The following is an 18,204-nucleotide window of genomic DNA, read 5'->3' as shown; positions in this document are numbered from 1 at the left end:
AGTATTCATTGAAACATCTTCAGTATTTCTTCACAATTTTCAAACTCTCATTATTATCTGACCACATGAGTACTCATGAGTATTTATTGGAACATCTTCAGTATTTCTTCAAAATTTTCAAATTTTCTTTATTATCCGCCATTTCTAATACTCTCTTTTTAATAACTAAATAATTTTAAATGACTTTCTTTAATTTTTCGCTGCTAAAAATGTTTCAAACACGCAGACAACTCCAAATGTAAGTACCCTTTATGACACACTTTCTTCAGATCTATCTTTGAACTCATTTCGAAAATTATACTCTCTTTACGCAACCATATGATCTCAGCATTCATGCATTTAACACGGAGTGAACACATTTACACCGCTAGCTTTTATACAGCGAATTTTTCAAACTTTCAAAACATTTTATCAGATAACTCTTAATCCAATCCTTAATTTATATATCTAAGAAAATAGTAGTTATAATTCTAAGCGGATCTTATTAAGTAACATATGTATCTAATATGTATGACGGTTTCATAATATAGTCTGAAAACAAAGAGAGAAACCAGATACCGAGTTTTAACCTTGAAACATGAAATAACCGTCTCATAACCCATTCATCTTAAAATCTATGCTGTCAACCCTATAAATCCAAGTTGCTTTTAGATTGAAAAAATATCTTTAAATATTTTATACGTTTTGTGAAAAGTGGAACTGAATTCGGGTTCCACAGATTACTATTTGTGTTGGGGAATCGACATCTCGGTGCCTTAAAAGTATGACGATAAAAAAGAAGTGCGATGCTATGATCTCACAGAGAGAGAAGTTTTTTACGGCTTTAAACCTATAAAAACCACTCACTCCTATATAAAATTGTGTGTTTCATGCTTCCTCTATTTTATGGTGGAAGAATTGTGGGTTCTTTATTGCTTAGAACAAAAAAGCTTGCTTCCATGAGCACAGAAATATGATGAAAAAATATTTTTTAAACCACAATTGTTGCTGAAATCATGAGGAAATAAAAAAAATATGAAGTGTGTATAAATAGAAAATTTGGCGAATATAAAAAATCTATAAAAAGATACTTAAAAAGTAGTAAAAAATGCGAAAGGCGTCATATAATATATATACATACAAATAAAATTTACAATCGCAAAAAAATTGCGACACAAAGAAGTTGTCTAGAAAAAAATTAGCAATAAATCACAATGACTGCGAGTTGAAGAGTTTTACAAAAACAAAATATTTGCTAGTTATAAATCTAGTAGAAAATATAAGTGGAAATGTTTAAACTCTTTCATCTTTATATATTTATTTTTGATACAGACTGCTCATAAGTATAATTGGTTTTAAACCAAAAATAAACAAACTCATAAAAATTTCAAAATATATAACAGAAATTAAAACAGAAATCAAAACAAACATTTGCTAAAAATATTTCAGCAAAAATAAAAAGCTAGCGTTCATAATCTACTCATAATCTAGTCATACTCCAAGCTGCTCGAGTTGCGCTCTTATCACTTTCGAGTTCAAGCGTTGTTTGACTTTTTATATAAAAAAATATTTCACGTTACTATATTCTACACATTTCAAAACAAATTTTTTAAATATAGAAATTTAAATTTAAAAATATTTGCGAGATTAGAAAAATATGTTGCATTAATGTAGTTATTAGATAACTCATTTTCGTGAGTCATTTAAATTGCGTAGTTGTTGTCGCTTTTTATTTTAGATTGGCTGAGGTCATAGAAAATATTTGCTTGTGAAATTGAAACTAATTATGCATAAAATATTGAAATGTTATAAAAGATTTGCACTAATAAAATTTCTTTTCAGCTGCTCGAAGAAAGCAGCAAAAAAGTGTCAGTAGTGTCACTGTAGTGTTTATGAAACTCTGAGCTTAATTTGAAATTCGTCTTAAAATTTTATAAATATTCAACAGTGAGACTAGGCAATCCAGAGTTTCAAGCAGTTTTATATTTTCATAAACACTAAAAAGTGGTGTTTAAGGAGAGTTAAGTGTATGTGAATAGTGTTTAAAGTAGAATATCAAACTTGTCAATGAACTTGACTTTATGATGAAGTAATTACAAAAAATTAGATTCCAAATTTATATAATTTTTTTCGAGGATTAAGAACAGACGGAGAAGAGAATTCAGTACAATTTATCTTTCACAAATTCTTCTGGGACGAGGTCAAATTTGTAATAATAATTACTCTGATTGCATTCTAGGTCATCTCGCTTATTTTGCTCCTTTGATATTTTCTTGACGCGCTGTTTAATATATGTTTAATATTTCCCCTCCGATTTTTTCCCTATATTCAATGCTTTATAAAAAGTGTTATAGTGATCGGATTTAGTTCAAATATGCGCCGTTTCGTTCGATAATCTGTTTCCATCTAGACGGCAACTTCATAATACCCCCTCGTGGAAGCCCATTCCTTATTTGCGAAGAACTCGGACAGCCAGTTTTCACAAATCTCTTTAGAGTTCAACTTTATACCATCTAGGGCATTCGCCATGCACAGGAACAGTTGGTAATCACTTGGCGCTATGTTCGGGCTATATGGTGGATGCGATAAAACCTCCCATCCGAGCTCCCGTAGCTTCTGTCATCAACGAAGTGTGTGGTCTGGCGTTGTCCTGGTGGAACACTACACCATTCCTGTTGGAAAATTCGGGACGCTTCTGGTTGATCGCCGGCTTCAAGCGGTTCAGTTGTTCGCAGTAGATGGTAGAATTAAGCGTCTGGCCATATGGGAGCAGCTCATAGTGGATGATTCCCTTCCAATCCCATCAAACACACAGCAAAACATTCCTGGCGGTCAATCACGACTTGGCCACTGTTTGAACGTCGTGTGTGATCCATTTTTCGTCGCCAGTCAGCATCCGCTTCAAAAATGAGTCGAGTTCCTTCCGTTTCAGCAGCATATCGCAGGCGTTGATTCTGTCCAGAAGGTTTTTTTTGCGTCAAATCATGCGGCCCCAAACATGAAGCTTTGTTGTGTATCCAGCCTTCTGCAGATGGTTTGAAATGGTTTGGAGACTAACTCCCATCTCCTGGGCTACGAGATGCCGGTCGAAATTGATGTTTTCCTTGATTTGATCGATATTCGTCGTCATAGGACTTATATTTTGAAAGTTTGAAAAGTTCCAGATCAAAGAATTCTATCTCGTAAAGTTTTATGTAAATATTTGATATCCAACAGAAGATCAAGAATGATTTTTATTTATAATGGAAGTAACTATAATCCTTTCAGTTTGTAAAAGAAGATAATCTCTTAATGAAATATCCATTAACTCGTCTTAATTTTTATAGATTTCTCTGTACATATAGGGACGTTTTATTCAAGGAGAAATGAGTTAGTGATCCAAAAGTAGAGACTGAATTAACTTTTCATATATCTACTCTACCTGGCATATATTTTATTTAAACTCTTAATATAACTAAACCATTTTTCAAAAACTGATATTTTTAAGTAAAGTTGAAAAAAAGTCCGACCCAAGTAAAAAACATGGAAACAGTTATCGACTCGTATATACGATTAAGTACGATTACTTCACGAATGAAAACAAATATTACACAGGTCAACGAACTTAAAAAAATTTATATACGAAAAAAAGAAAGCCAATTGAGTAACACTTGCCAAATACCGAATTAATGTGGATTGTTTACGCAAAAGAAATGGTAATAATAAAAAAAAATTACTGCAAATATTAAGCCAAAAATAGCAAAAGTGAAAATGTTTAATTTTCAAACAAAAAAAGCAAAGTGAAAAAAAGTACTTCAAATCAAATAAATGCAACTCACGCACAGCTAAGTGCAGAGGAAATGAAGAAATTTAAGCAATAAAACAAAAAGCGAAAGAAATAAATTAAAAATGACAATGCACAGTTAGGCATACAACACTACAACAAAAATAAAATAAAATAAAATGAGGAAAAAATAAACAATGCAAGACTTGCGGAAATAATTTAGTGGCAACGAATTAACAGCATTAATAAAAAGAGAGAAATAAAAAGTGAAAAACAAAAAGAAAATTTAAATTACAACAATTAAGGCGACACAGATTTCAGATTTCTAATTAAGCAGCTGAGCGAAGTACTTAAGTAACACCGTGCTGCAGTGCAGGCGGGCGGTGACGGATGTATTCGAAGAATCATACGTACATAAACTATGCGGTGAAGCAACATGCCACAGAGATCGAGACGAAGATAACACAAAGAGGCTGAGTGCTGTTGGTTCACTGCTGTGAAGCTACAAATAGCTGACGGTGAACTGACAAGCGGGCGATAGCGGCGGCTGTTGCAAGTCACAGCGCATGTGGGTCGGCATTAGCTTGTTTTTGCTTTTATTTTTGTTGTTGTAAAAAGGGCGTGACGGGGGATATGTGTGTCTGCGCTTGTGAGTGACATGAAAAAATTGGGCACACAAGCAAAGCGAGCATGCAAAGCTAATGCAATGGCTATGAGAGGTGGTGAGAGTTCAATGAACTCAATGCAACTCGAAAATGAAAAAATAATACTTTGAAGAGATTAGGTAGTCGAATAGGTAGGCGAATAGATGGATTAAATGGAAATACGAGAAATTCAAAATAGAAAATCATTGTAATGTAGTGACTAGAAAAGCCAAAAATAATTTCTACCTGGAAGAGTTGTATTTATTTAAAGACATGAAAAACTTAGAGTTTAAGGCGAGTTAAATGAAAATTATTTGAAATTCAATTCTTTTAAACAGTTTATAATCTTAAATACTAAAATTAACGTTAAACTCGAGTTTTTGGTCTACTTTTAGTTTATTATATACAACTAATATCTCATAAAAATCCCAAGTCAAGTTAAATGAATTTTTTTTTACAAATTCAATGTTTAAGGGCAGTGTTTATTGTTAAATACCAAAATTACTGATAAACTCGAGTTTATGGTGAAACTCTTAGTGATTTAAAACAAATTTACAATGAATTTTTGGAGAAAATTTTTTATGCACCTTCTCACATTACCATAATAACCTATAAATACGAGGGCTGCTGTATATATTTCTGGCCTAATAATGAAAATAGGAATATTTATCAACGAAAATGGTTTTATTGTTTTTCAAAATATTCTCCATCAAGATTTATACACTTTTGCATGCGCTCAAACCAATTTTCGAAGCACTTTTTTGAGCCTTTTTTTGAGCGATTGTCAAATTGTGCCTTTTTTACGGCCAGGTGTTCATGCAATATCGAATGGCTGCTGGGAGAAATGCATAGGCATGCCTCTATCTGAAGGTATGTTACATGACGGTCTTGCATTATCAGTTCACGTACGGCATCGATGTTTTCTGGCACAACGGCTGTTTTTGGACGACCTTCACGGAATTCGTCTTTGAGCGAGCGTCGGCCACGATTGAATTCGTTGTACCAGTTTTTCACAGTGCTATAAGATGGTGCTTCATAGCCATACAAAGATTTTAATTCATCGATGCACTCTTGTCGCGATAATCCACGTCGAAAGTTGTGAAAAATGATCGCACGAAAATGTTCACGAGTTAATTCCATTTTTTGGCCGAGATGAATTTTTTAATTCCCTGTAAATAAAACAATTCATGATTAAATGACAAAACGTTCTGTGTGATGTTATGCTAAAAAATGTCAAACTTTCCAATGGAAATGTCAGATTGCACCTGGCAACACTTAGTGTTGCCTAGGCCACCATCAACGTGAGACATCAAAAGTAATCAATCTTGGTCTCACTAAAAACTGACACACATTCCATATTTGGAAATTATTAAATATATACATGTTAATCTCTATTGAATTGAATGCTTAAGATATGCTGATTCATTCCAAATGAATTTTGTATAAAATTTCTCTTGAATTTGGGTGTGGCTGCCAATTAAATGGTATGTGATTAATTAGAAGCGACCAAATTTTTCGGACTCAAAATAATGCAGCTGCTATGCATTTCGCTTGTATTTGTTATTTGTTTATGCTTGTTTTTTTTTGTATATACAAGGCAATTATTTATGGAAAATTCCATGAGTTCCAAAAAAATTTATAAAGAAATTATATAAGTGCTCCTAAACATATTACAACAGCAATGCTTCCAAAAATGTGGCATTCAAATCAATAGAAAAAGTTAATTATTTACCGGATGCACTTCGTTACACTATATGCATTTCCTGTTTATGCAACCAGTAATGCTTCAAAATATTTTAATGGAAAAAACTTGTTGTACCTATTCGATTTTTTGTTGTATTTTCAGTGTTGCCTAAGTATTTATTTATTGAAGTACAGAAATTAATTTTCATATTTCCATTTGAATATTTTTTGAAGAGATCATCAATAGATATAACCTACGAAGTAGAGTTGAACTCTTGCTTAGTTCGTTCAAATAGTATATTCCAATATTAAAAAAAAAGACTAGAGATATCCAGGCTACCGGATGAGCTCCAAGATATTCTGAATTTAAAACTTAATGAACACTGTTCTACCATAATGTTGTTGTTCAAATAAGAAGATTTATATCTTCTCTGTTCTTGAAATTCTCTGAAATATTCAGAGTAAATTTTGATGTTGAAATATTTTATACTTTTTGCTGTATATTCTTAGAAGTCTATGGCAACTTGCTTGACAAAATATCAAAGAATTTTGTGTAATAAGAACAATCTCCATTTTACTAGAACTAGGAAAGTAGTGAATCGAACAAACAACTGTCATAAATCTTATAGAGATATAATGGGCCTAATCATTGAATCCGTTTCGATCGAAAAATTTTACGCCGGAATGATTGAAACCGTATCGAAAATAAAATTTACGATCACATTGAACTCACTTACCGACTCGAATACGAAATCATTGAATCCGCAAAATGGAAAATTTTGCTCGAAATCTATCCGTTGGTGAATGAGTTGCGGAAATGTAAAAGAAATAAAGAATTTGGAAGTTTTTATGTAAATAATTACTGATGATGGACTAAATTATGTTTTAAATCAGTATTTTAGAGAACAGAGACAAAAACAGACTAACAAAAATAAATTAAAAATGTTTAAAAGTGATATGAAGTTGCCCAATCAAAATAGCGAAAGAATTTTCTCAAAGAGCCTTAGGAGAATTAAATATTTTTTGGAAGAAATTTCACAATAATTAAAGGGCAGTTTTAATTTTTTTTGAACAAAGCAAAAAGCACAGATACTTTATCAAATTTGTCGCAAAAAACATTTTTACTTTCTCACTTTGTGGTTAAGCAGTTTATCGAGGGAATCAATGATTGTTGGAACATTTTCGATCGAAAATCTCTATAGTATAGAAATCTAATTCACTGCGGATTCAATGATTAGGCTCAATAATAACAATCTCCAATTTACTAGAACTTTGGAAATGGTGAATCGAACAAACAATTGGTATAAATTTAAAATAGATATTGTTCTGAGCCCTCATCCATAATTAATGTGGTATCATCCAATAATAATCCACTCCCAATTAAAAATTTAATTTGAATTGCTTTAATCTTACTTTCTCTTAACTTGAAAGCAGAGTTCAAATAACGAGCAGAGAAAGGGCAATTCGAAGTCGACTAATATTTTTGTATAAAAAACCAAAATATATTATCTTCAATAATCTACTTTTAGTCGTTGTCTTCTATCAATTCTTTATTCTTTTTGTGTTGACGATGTTATTGTTGTTCTACTGTTACAAATATACATTTTTATGAAGTAATCATAATCCGTTCGAGCTATCCATAGCTTTTTTAATCGAACACAATCTCTGTACGGCATATATTACGATGAATGGACGCCTTTGTTCTTCTGTATATTATTTATCATCACCTTACTTAATATAAGTCAACTTACTGCAATTATATTAAGCAGTTAGGCGCATGATGATTAAAATTTCGAATTATTAAAATTTTAAATGAGAGAATAATGCGGTTCAGTTTCGATCGTTGTAATTAAAAATAATTTTCCACAGCCTTTTTTCACAACATTAATCATTTTTATTTTGTTGACAATGAAATTGTATTGTGAAGAACACGCAAATTACATTAAAATTTTTGTTTTTGTTATTACTTATTTAATTAATTTTTGTATGCTAATATTTGAGATAAGATACGAAACTCGTGGCGGAATTTTATCTCGCTGATCTGCATATAATTAGCCACAATTTCTTACACAATACGCTTTTCACATAAATTCCCCTTCTCTTCTAAAAAAGCTTGCACTCTCTCTCCGCTCACAAATCACTGGATGTACGGCGAGGCATGAATCTCTCGCGATACTTGTTGAGTTTGCGTAGACATTCAGTTTGAAGCAGTGCCCTGTAGATTCAGCCTCAGAAACTTTGTTTGGTCCATATCGTACTGGCAAACCGTTACTTATATACCAAAATGCATCTGTACTACCCAGATCGGTGCCGCCAAACCAATATTCTTGACGCATATTATTGTGCTGGCAATGGCGCGTAATCACGAGAATTTTCTCGTGCTCATCCAATGTGGCTAGTGTGAGACCATTGGCCAGGCAATAGCGCAAACCCCGAAACCAGTCCATCTATTTAAAAAAGTGGTGTGAAACTTGGCTAAAAGTCAGTTATTTGACAACTCACCGACTTTTTGGGAATGTGAAAGCAACTGCCATGAAAGGGTATGAAATAACGAGCGGCGCCTTTAGCGCGACCACAGCTTCGGCCTAACAAGCGGTGATCTGGAATATATAGTCCTTTAATTATAAATTATTATTATGTATTTTAGATTACAATATTTTTCTGGACTCGCTTACCTATTGGTATCGACAGCAACAACAGCGGCAGAAGTATTAGGCAGCAAAGCAGCATTTTAAACTTCAAGCGAGGCATGGCTGCCGTCAGTTTTTTTGTATGAGAAGCATTTGAAAGTGAATGAAGTGAGGTTTAAAGCTAATTCTCTAAACTGTTAATAAGGCATGCCGAATCTGTGTAACCAATTGCTTTAGTAATGCTTTAAGCGTAGATAGAGTAGTAAGGGGTTTCAAGCTTTCAGCGGAGTAGTCATCTATGTCAATAAGGCTGATTAAGTAATTGTTTTCGGTTTTTAAGTCACTTTAATAGTAAAACCTTTGGAAGCCTGCTTTATAACCATAGTAAATGAGGTTCGTAAGATCATAAAAAGCTTTCCTCATATAAGTCAGATATAAAAAATGAAAGAAATTGTTGTTGGAGTATTGAAAAAGCTAGTTCTGCAAAGATCTCAGAGGTTCTCAACTCTATATATTGAATAAGAAACGAAGCCGCGTCAGTCTCATTCCAAAAAAGTTGATGTTTTTGGACAAAGAACTTCGTATTTATTTCATGTTCTTATAAATAAAATTCTTCTCCAGAGAAATCGTCAAGTGTAGGTCGCTCTCCACCTGGTCCCTTCAACGGAGTGGAGGCCTTACACCTCCTCGGCTTCCTCCGGCGGGTACTGTATCGAACACTTTCAGAGCTGGAGTGTTTTTGACCATTCGGACAACATGACCTAGCCAGCGTAGCCGCTATCTTTTTATTCGCTGGACTATGTCAATATCGTCGTATAACTCGTACAGCTCATCGTTCCATCGTCTGCGGTATTCGCCGTTGCCAATGTTCTGAGGACCATAAATCTTGCGCAAAATTTACCTCTCGAAAATTCTTAGTGTCGTCTCATCTGATGTTGACATCGTCCATGCTTCAAGCAACAACCGCGCCTGGATAAGGAAGCGAAGCGAATGCTATAGTATAGTTAGAGATCATAAAAAAGGCGGCATATGTTCAAGGGCTCTGAAAATAATGTTAATCACTATATAATATATACGAAAATAATGTTAATCACTATATAATATATACGAAAATATGTCCAACGTTGTAAATATATTTACTTTGATATTCATATTCAACAAAAGGGGATCTCTGGACACCTCTACAAATCTGTGGACGATCCGTCATAAATACCGCCCATCAGTTTATCAGTTCTCTCTCCGATTTCTAGCCGCGAACGACGCTGCTATGGGTTCCTTTCCCCGCTATTTAAGTCTCCTATCGAAAGAATATGGTTTTCTTCCTAAAATTTTTGACCATTTCTTCAATTTCTTGTATAAAAAAGTCCAAACAAAAATTATCTACAACAAATATTTAATTACCGCTATTATTTATTACATTTGACCCCCTTTAACCTTCACTAAATGCCTAAAGATACATACACACAATTATAGATTCGAAGTAATAGATGAGTTTAATAAATATAGCTGTAATAACGAACTACCCCACAACTAATTGAATTAAAGCGGCATTAACAATTAATTACGCACACTTCTACAAATTCCATATCACAAATTTATGCAGTCATTGTATATACAAATGTATATGTATCTATAATGCACAATTCAATTTGAGGACCTCCCCTGCCGTTGACATGCAACCGAAATTTCTTGAACTTCAACTTGATTGTACACCACGAAATTGAGCAAATTGAGTGAGTGGCATTGCGGCATTTGGATGCATTTTGTGGGCATTGAATGTGGAATTCGTCGAAACAGCTTCATATACATACATATAACTGTATGCATAGTCCATACTGGCCTTAATACAAAGTGTATATAACTGTATTAGAAGTGCAATGAATGACGTTTGATGAGCGGAATTCACTGCAGGAGTGTATGTAACGATGGGAATGACAAATGCATTCAAGTAATTTAATAAATTAGATTTTAGGAATGTCTGTTGAGATGAATTATTTAGATATTATGAATGGAATCTTGTTGTACGTAGTAATTAGGAATCTGTGGGGTGTGTCTGATGGAAATTTGATTTATTGCTTTTTACCGAGTATTCTAATTACACTTTGTAAATATTATAGTTGTGAGGCTAATGAGCCTTGATTTGATTATAGAGACTGTTCGGTGATGTCATCGTGGACCAGTTCTAAATTACATATACCTTATATTAGAAAGTCAAGTCGATTGTAAATGAATTCTTTCGAAAGGATCCACCAAGTTTTAAGTCGCTTAAGTTAAGTACTGCCTTGTGTGAAGCTGTTTTTTAACTCAGAAATACATTTCGATAGTTTTGAGGATGCTCCTGAGATTTCAACCTTAGGTCTGGTATAGTTTTGGGTAAATCGGAGAAATAAGGTGTGATTTTCTCATGTTAAGAGGTACCATACATACCGAATATGAAGCTTTAATACAAAAGATATTTCTCGTAGAGCTATTTCTTATTGCAACGATTCTACTTTTACTTATATACGACCTCATAGATTAGGGTCATAGAATTATATAAGTTATATTTAAGAAATTCTCGGTTCTCGGAAATTTTTATTCCATTTATGACCACATTCAAAATCTTCAGTTGGATTTGACATTTCAAAACTTTTATACCTCTTATAACCTTCGATTTAAGTCTGATTGGAACTGATTTTAGATTTCAAATGGTATCTTGGTAATTTCCTGAGTCATCACATATTGATCGATTTTAAGAATAATTCTTGAGAAAACTTCCCAATTTTAAATACTTCATTAACTATAAAAATATGTTTCATAGACATTATTATTTTTACTTCCATATAAACTCCACATTTCAGACCCCACTATAAATGAATACTCATGCCACGCAATTCGCGCGCTCAATATTGATTTTTTTGCGATTTAATCGTAAACACATTACATGGAATGACCACATTACGCACATATATACAGTTATTTGCATATTATGCAGGATTAATTTATAATCGCTGGAGTATTCAACTTTGTTTTTCTACTGCTTCCACGTCTATTTCGCCACAACAAAATTCGACAACTTTTGATTAGTGTTTGAGATAGCCAAATTGACGCCTTCAATCACATTCCCTTGACAGCGGCGGTGACATCATCCGCTACTGACTCACTACCAAACCTATGTCACTACTGATTTTGTTGAACTCTACTCTGCTCGACCAACCAATCTTTCGGCTGTGTGCTACTCCTTTTGGTGCCACTCCAATTTACGCCTTTACGCTTTAAATCACATGTCAGCGACTTGGTGGCGACAGCTTTCTTTATTGCTTTGGCGCTCGCGTATATCCCTTTTTTGTTTTTGTTGTATTTGATTTTGTTTCAAGCTTTTTACATGTGTTCCCACTTTACGTTTTTATTGATTACCACATTGGCTTAGATCCAAATGAATTTCGTAATAAACTAAAAATACCAAAGAAAGCACTTTCACTGAATCGTTAGCGAGTTGACGACGGAGAAATGTGTTGCAAAGACACGAGTTTATTTGGCAAGCGCATTGTGTTTATTATAGATAGTTGGGTGTGGTCGCGTTTGGTCAGCAACAGTCAAGAGATTTTTTGTTGAGAAATAATAAGAATATGTTGAGCGCAGTGAAGTGTCGAGCACTTCCGTAATTGTTTTATTGTAGCTGCAACTTCCCGAATCGCGTAATAAAGGTCGACGCGCTTTTAACCGATCTCAAAACATCGATTGCTCCAAATTTAATCTTTCCAGTCATTGAACTTCCCGTGTTCTATATCTCACAACTTAAAGTAGAACCCTTTCAGATACTCGCCGTAGCTAAATCTTCCTTATATTTTATAGTCTACCGAATATATATTCAGCCTTGGACTTTCTTCGCTGAATTATACTATTTCTATAACTTAGCTTCCGCCGTTTCCCAATAGATGTCTCTAGCGTCAAGGACTGGTCGATTAAATCGATTTTTTTTTTATATCGATCTTGGACATTTGTGTCAACATTAACCCAACAAAATATTTGTAGAGATCTGTTTGCATCCCTAGTGAGACAGTGGGTCACAATTTAATATTGATGATTATAATCTTCGGGTTGTATTGTTCGGTACAGTTCGGACAACTTTTCAAGACCGGAATGAAATATTTTCGGTGCGAGGAATTCAAATTGACCTAAATAGAGGAATACAATATTGACTTAATAGAGAAGAAGTCAGGTTGAAGGATGAATTCCTTTGCGCGCCACGATTATATAAAATTTAATCAACAGAAGTCGTGACCTCTCCATTGAGTAGTCTTCACTCGTTTACCTCATTTGGGGCGCCACAATTTCTATGAATATCTAATTGCGCTCTTGGGTCAACTGTTTGGTGTGTTAAAAATACATAAACTTTTATGTTCAACAAGTCAACGTTCGGTTTGACCCTACCTAACCAGCAGTCAAATCAATATTACTGTAATACAAGCACATTTCATGTTTAATTTCCCACACCAATGAATTATTTAGCAATTACAACTAATAAATAATTAAGTTCTTTGTCCGTTGCCTCGCGGCGAAGTTCTGCACCCCTCCACTCGGGTTGCATTTGCTGCTTGTCGCACATTTAGTATTTAATAAAATAATTGGAATGACCTCAGACAATGGCGCTAAACACGAGCAAAAAGTAATGAGAGGAAAGGAAGCAGAAGAAGCAAGAACGTTAAAATTACAGTGGCGATACAGTACCATGTCGTGTGAACCACTCATTTGGCCTTGACACGCGAACCGGTCAAAGCGCTCGAATTTATCTCTATGTAATAGCTAACTGACTGGAATCTTCAATTGTTTTTTTTTCACTCTTACATACAAATTAACATTTATTTTCATTGTTTTTTGTTGTTTATTTTGCCTTCGGTACATTGTCTACAAATATATATGCAATTGACTCATAGATTTACTACAGTTTTTTGTGATTTCTGCTTGACGCACATACCTTTTTAGTCTCTTAAATATCTTTAATGGCCCTTCAGTGCCGTAGAAACTACTCATTTTACATTTCGTTTGAATTTCCTGCGCGTCCGTCAAAGGATGAGATTTCGTGTTCGTGTTTACTGCACCAATGCTCCAGTGCTAACAAAAACCTTGTCAAGGACATGTACGGTTATGTCGTTAACCGATGACTAACCCTCATTACTAGTTTGTTTTTATTTATTTTTTTTTTTCTGCCATTTGCTCACAGGCATTGGGTCAGCAGCTGTTTTTCGTGTTTTTAGTGATGAAATTACGAAATTACGTCAGTGTATGATTTCAAATAGGTTGTAAAAAGGTTTCGGCAAATCATTCTAGCTATTGTTGTTATTCGTGAGTTCATTGCTGAATTACAATTGCCGAAATTAGATCTTTTATTGAAAGGTAAACGAGTGATTAGTGAAGGGTATATAAAATTGATATTCTCAACTATAGTGGCTATAAATATATGATAATTAGATGCCCATTATCTAAATCAGACTTCAATGTTAAAAAAAAAATAGTTTGTTTTGAGCACATTGAATATTTTCTGCGAAAAAGTAGGGCTGGTTACATCAGTACTTACTCCAAGTTAGAATTCAAGTTCAATTCAATCCAAGTGTTGAATTCGCTTTCAAATGTCTTTAATTTTTATGTACTTTTATGTTCTTTTTTAGCGTTCTTCTGGGTATTAGTACTATTGTATTGTATGCAGCTGTCTCAGATTTCATAAACTAAGAAAGTAGCCAAACGAACACATTATACCAGTTTTGGAAACAAGTTGCAACTTGGTGCTAGCATGTCCTATGATTCCAAATTACTTTCTTTTGTAGAGAAATACTTCTTTTCGCTGTAGTAATTTCTCGAGCAACATTTACATATCCCTTACGTTTCCTATAAACAATGATATCATTTAAAATTTATCAATTGAGCATTTCACAATAACAAAACTGGTCTAAAATATATAGAATAGAAATTGGCCGCACTGCAAATAACGGTTATACCAGTTTAATGAAACTTCCGAATACTTTCTAGCATCGAATTTAAATCTTTGTTTTCACATACTAAATTTTTGGAAAGTGAGAAGTACAAATAGACGGAGCAAAGGAAATACGAATCGAAGACAGCTTATGATGGTGTCTCTCTGTAGCTCCTTGTAGGTATCCTTTTAAAACACCTGTGTGTGTAGCATTTCAGCACTTGTTCGAGAATAAATAACTTTTTGGGATTGATAGGGGACTAAAGTCTTTGACAAAAGTATTCGTAAGAAATTTTGGATGGTAAACATGTCATTATAATAAGAACTGTGGAAACAGGTTTCAGCTAAAACAAATTTGAAGGGAAAAATCTTGAAAAAATATAGTTTTCTATTAAAAAAAAATAATAAAATTATTTCAAATAAATATTCGATTTTCATGTTTCGGTTTCGATTTCGGTTAGACACTAATAAAATAATTAGTACAAGCTTCTGCTGACTCAGGCCTACATCAGCAAACGATTGAATCTAGAAACTGGTGACACAAATCTACATGTGATACATATTTACATTTTAAAATATATGAATATATAAATAAATCGCACGGCAATATTTTTTCAACGCCAAATACACCTTCTATCAACCAAATATCAGTTATTTGCTGTGCAAATAAATACGACGTAGTTTATGAAGTTACGGTAGTAAACAAAAATAATAGTAAAAACAAATCTAAAAAGGGTATTGAAAAATAGGTATAAATAAAACAAAAAATACAACAACAATAAACACATTAACATAGAATTGTGCTATGGCAAACTCATTTGCATGCAAATAAAGCACACATATGCCTAAGTTCCTACATAGAGGTGTTTATATAGTCTACATATGTACATATATATAATGGTGCTACTATGTAAATCAAACCCCCGTATAGACGACTGATGTGGCGCTGTTGAGATGAATTTTACCACAATTACGTACAAATGACGCTTTTGTAAACGCGTGCACAACTCGGTGCTCGTGTTCCCAACAACTAAAGCAATTTCATACAAACATATATACACAGTGGCACACCTCTACTCCTATTGCCAGCTGAGTTATGGCGCTGGCTTGAGTGTGGAGCTTTGTAATCTGAGCAGCAACAAGCGTTGACTGCTGCCAGCAACTCGCCTGACTTGTGCCCTTGAAAAGTGCGACACAATGCCAGAGGTGTGCTTGTACTCGGCGTAGTGCACATGAACGGATGCAGATACTTACATACGCGTTGATAATGATGATCATAATGAAGTAAATTGTGTTTGTGTTAGGGTGGTCCTTAATTGCAAAGTAAATTATTTTTGTTAATTTAATATTTTTTTCTGTTAATGTCATCATCAGAGATAAAATATTTAAAACTTTTAATTAATAATAAAGAAAGTCTTTAAAGAAAAAAGGTTCTTAAATATTCAAAATTTATTTTTTGCAATTTTCCACACCGAAATGATAATTCCGCGATGAAGTATTTCATATTAACATTTTCATAGGGTTCTATATACATATATGTATCATATTATTAACGGGGTTCTTATAGTAGGAAATGAATAGTATATTTACACGGTTGGAACACCTTCAAAATAACATATTTACATTTTTGATGCCAGTTAGAGACGGTTAAGGCATATCTTTCAGTGGTCTACGTTTAAATTACGCTATGCTGGCGAAATTTATAGAATTTTTCGAAAATCTGGAAAATTTGGTTTTCTTCTGACTTATGAATGAATAATACTGCAGTCAAAAATATTGTGTATAAATTTAATCCTAACAGGCACTCTAAAATTTTGAATATTTTACCAAATATCAATATTACGATTCTTAAGAAGATTATCTATACCTTAGAGACATTGGAAAAATGTCGCAGAAAAGCCAATTCAAGGTATCCCTATAATATTTTTTTCATAGTTAATAAAATTAATAAGCGACATATGACTGTTCTTATATTAACTTTAGCTTTAAAAATAAGTATTCTGGGCAATGTAAAACAATCTGAATTTTATTCTGGTTCAAGATGACTATACCTTGCCCAATCGGGATGACTATCGATTTTTTGACTACTGTATATTATCGCGATAGAAATCCGGTTTCAGATATTTGTTCGGAAAATGTGTTACCACCCTAATATACTTAATATGTACAATGGGCTGAATAACAACTGATGGGTTGTTGGTCAAATCTTTCTGTCGTTTCAATAAAACTACCTTCCTACAATTAAGTACCACCCTAATATTTTAAGCTGAAAAACAATTGATGGGTTCTTGGGTAATTTTTTGTTCGGCTGGTCAGTAGAACAGATGATCAAATTGCAAGGGAAGACAGGCCACACATATGTGTGTACATACATATGTATATGTTGGAGTATGTAATGAGTAGAGTAGTAGTAGAGACAAGGGGCTTCGGGCAAGTTGTCAAAGTCGCACACGGAGCAAGGTTTGTTATGAGAATAATCATATAGTAAATATGTACACACGTGATATTCCCGATGTTTTACACACAATCCTTTCCCAACACCGAGAATGAGCGCTCCTCCAGTTGTGACGGTGTGAAATAGCGCCGCCTGAGCTTTGATGTTGGTTCAAGTGTTGAATTCTGTTTTGCGGTTGTGGTTTAGAACGCAACACTTATGTACAAATGGATATGTATGTATGTGTGAATTTCCATTTGTACACCTACATTTGGCACACACTGTGCGCGCGCTCTGCTGCTGTGGGAGACTCTACTAGTGTTACTAACTTTTGCTTTGTTAACTCCTCACTTTTCGTTTGCCATTTACTTTATTTGCGTGAACTACAAAAAACAACAACAACAAAACAATAATAACAACAACTTCATTGATTCACATGCATTCTTGTTTAGCAAATTAATTTGTACACTGAATGCAAATGACTTGCACGGTTGGTTGATTTTATTTGTGTTTTTGTTTTGGTTATTTTCGTTTTTTTGTTTTTTTTTTTGTTGTGACTGCGGTAGAACGTAAATAAATAAATAAAGTAGTAAAACTGCTTAATAATAAAGTGTCGTGTATTCTGTAGTGGGGAGTGTAGCTGCCAATTGTTGGTTAACTTACCTAGGGCACTAGTTGGTGTTGGCTCTGTGACAGTGAGATAATGACAAGCATATGCAAATACTTAATACTTGAAAGCAAAACAAGATATCAATATGAGATAACAACTGGATATGTGTGTATATAATTATGTTTATGAGATCTAAGCACGTATTTGCTTAGCGCTTAGTGAAGCATCTTCGCGAAGTTTAGTCTTAAGCTAAGACACAGACGTCTGAAATTATTATTTTTTCTTATACTATCGAATTTTTTACTCAAAATTTCTAACAAATGGCATTCCATCAAAAAAATTTATTTAAATGTTCGTGACGAAATTTTGTTGCGTAACACATTTTCGTTGCATTCTTCATTTTAACTACACTACCTGAATAAGTTGTATAAATGAAATATAAATCTTCATAATATTTTTTAGTAATTCCATTTATGGCTTATGCAACACTTTTCACTATAAATTGGCGTCA

General features: G+C 33.6%; 2 protein-coding genes across 4 annotated transcripts in view; one reads left to right on the top strand and one right to left on the bottom strand.

The window, feature by feature from the left end:
* The window catches only part of LOC105215122 (uncharacterized), a 42,662-nt gene that overhangs the window by 10,056 nt on the left and 14,402 nt on the right, over window positions 1-18,204 (top strand). Inside the window, exon 3 of one of the 2 annotated variants that reach the window (XM_054233177.1) lies at window positions 227-238. The exons of the other annotated variant lie outside the window; for it this stretch is intronic. Within the exon in view, the coding sequence (XP_054089152.1) occupies window positions 227-238 (12 nt within the window). The remainder of the gene's footprint in view (window positions 1-226; window positions 239-18,204) is intronic. 2 annotated transcript variants of the gene reach the window in all.
* LOC105215123 (uncharacterized) lies at window positions 7,968-8,994 on the bottom strand. 2 transcript variants are annotated; one of them, XM_011188897.3, is made up of 3 exons: window positions 8,745-8,994; window positions 8,572-8,684; window positions 7,968-8,516 (listed from the first exon to the last, which is right to left on the bottom strand). In XM_011188897.3, the coding sequence occupies exons 1-3, from the start codon at window positions 8,818-8,820 to the stop codon at window positions 8,151-8,153; spliced, it is 555 nt and encodes a 184-aa protein (XP_011187199.2). In that variant the 5' UTR covers window positions 8,821-8,994; the 3' UTR covers window positions 7,968-8,150. The 2 variants fall into 2 exon arrangements, with proteins under 2 accessions (XP_011187199.2, XP_011187200.2); XM_011188898.3 differs by having other exon boundaries at window positions 7,970-8,516; window positions 8,572-8,669; window positions 8,745-8,988.

This window comes from Zeugodacus cucurbitae, chromosome 6 (assembly GCF_028554725.1).
Source record: "Zeugodacus cucurbitae isolate PBARC_wt_2022May chromosome 6, idZeuCucr1.2, whole genome shotgun sequence".
In the NCBI taxonomy this organism is placed as follows: Eukaryota; Metazoa; Arthropoda; class Insecta; order Diptera; family Tephritidae; genus Zeugodacus; species Zeugodacus cucurbitae.
The sequence above is the reverse complement of the archived record's forward strand: the minus strand, read 5'-3'. Positions and strand labels throughout refer to the sequence as shown.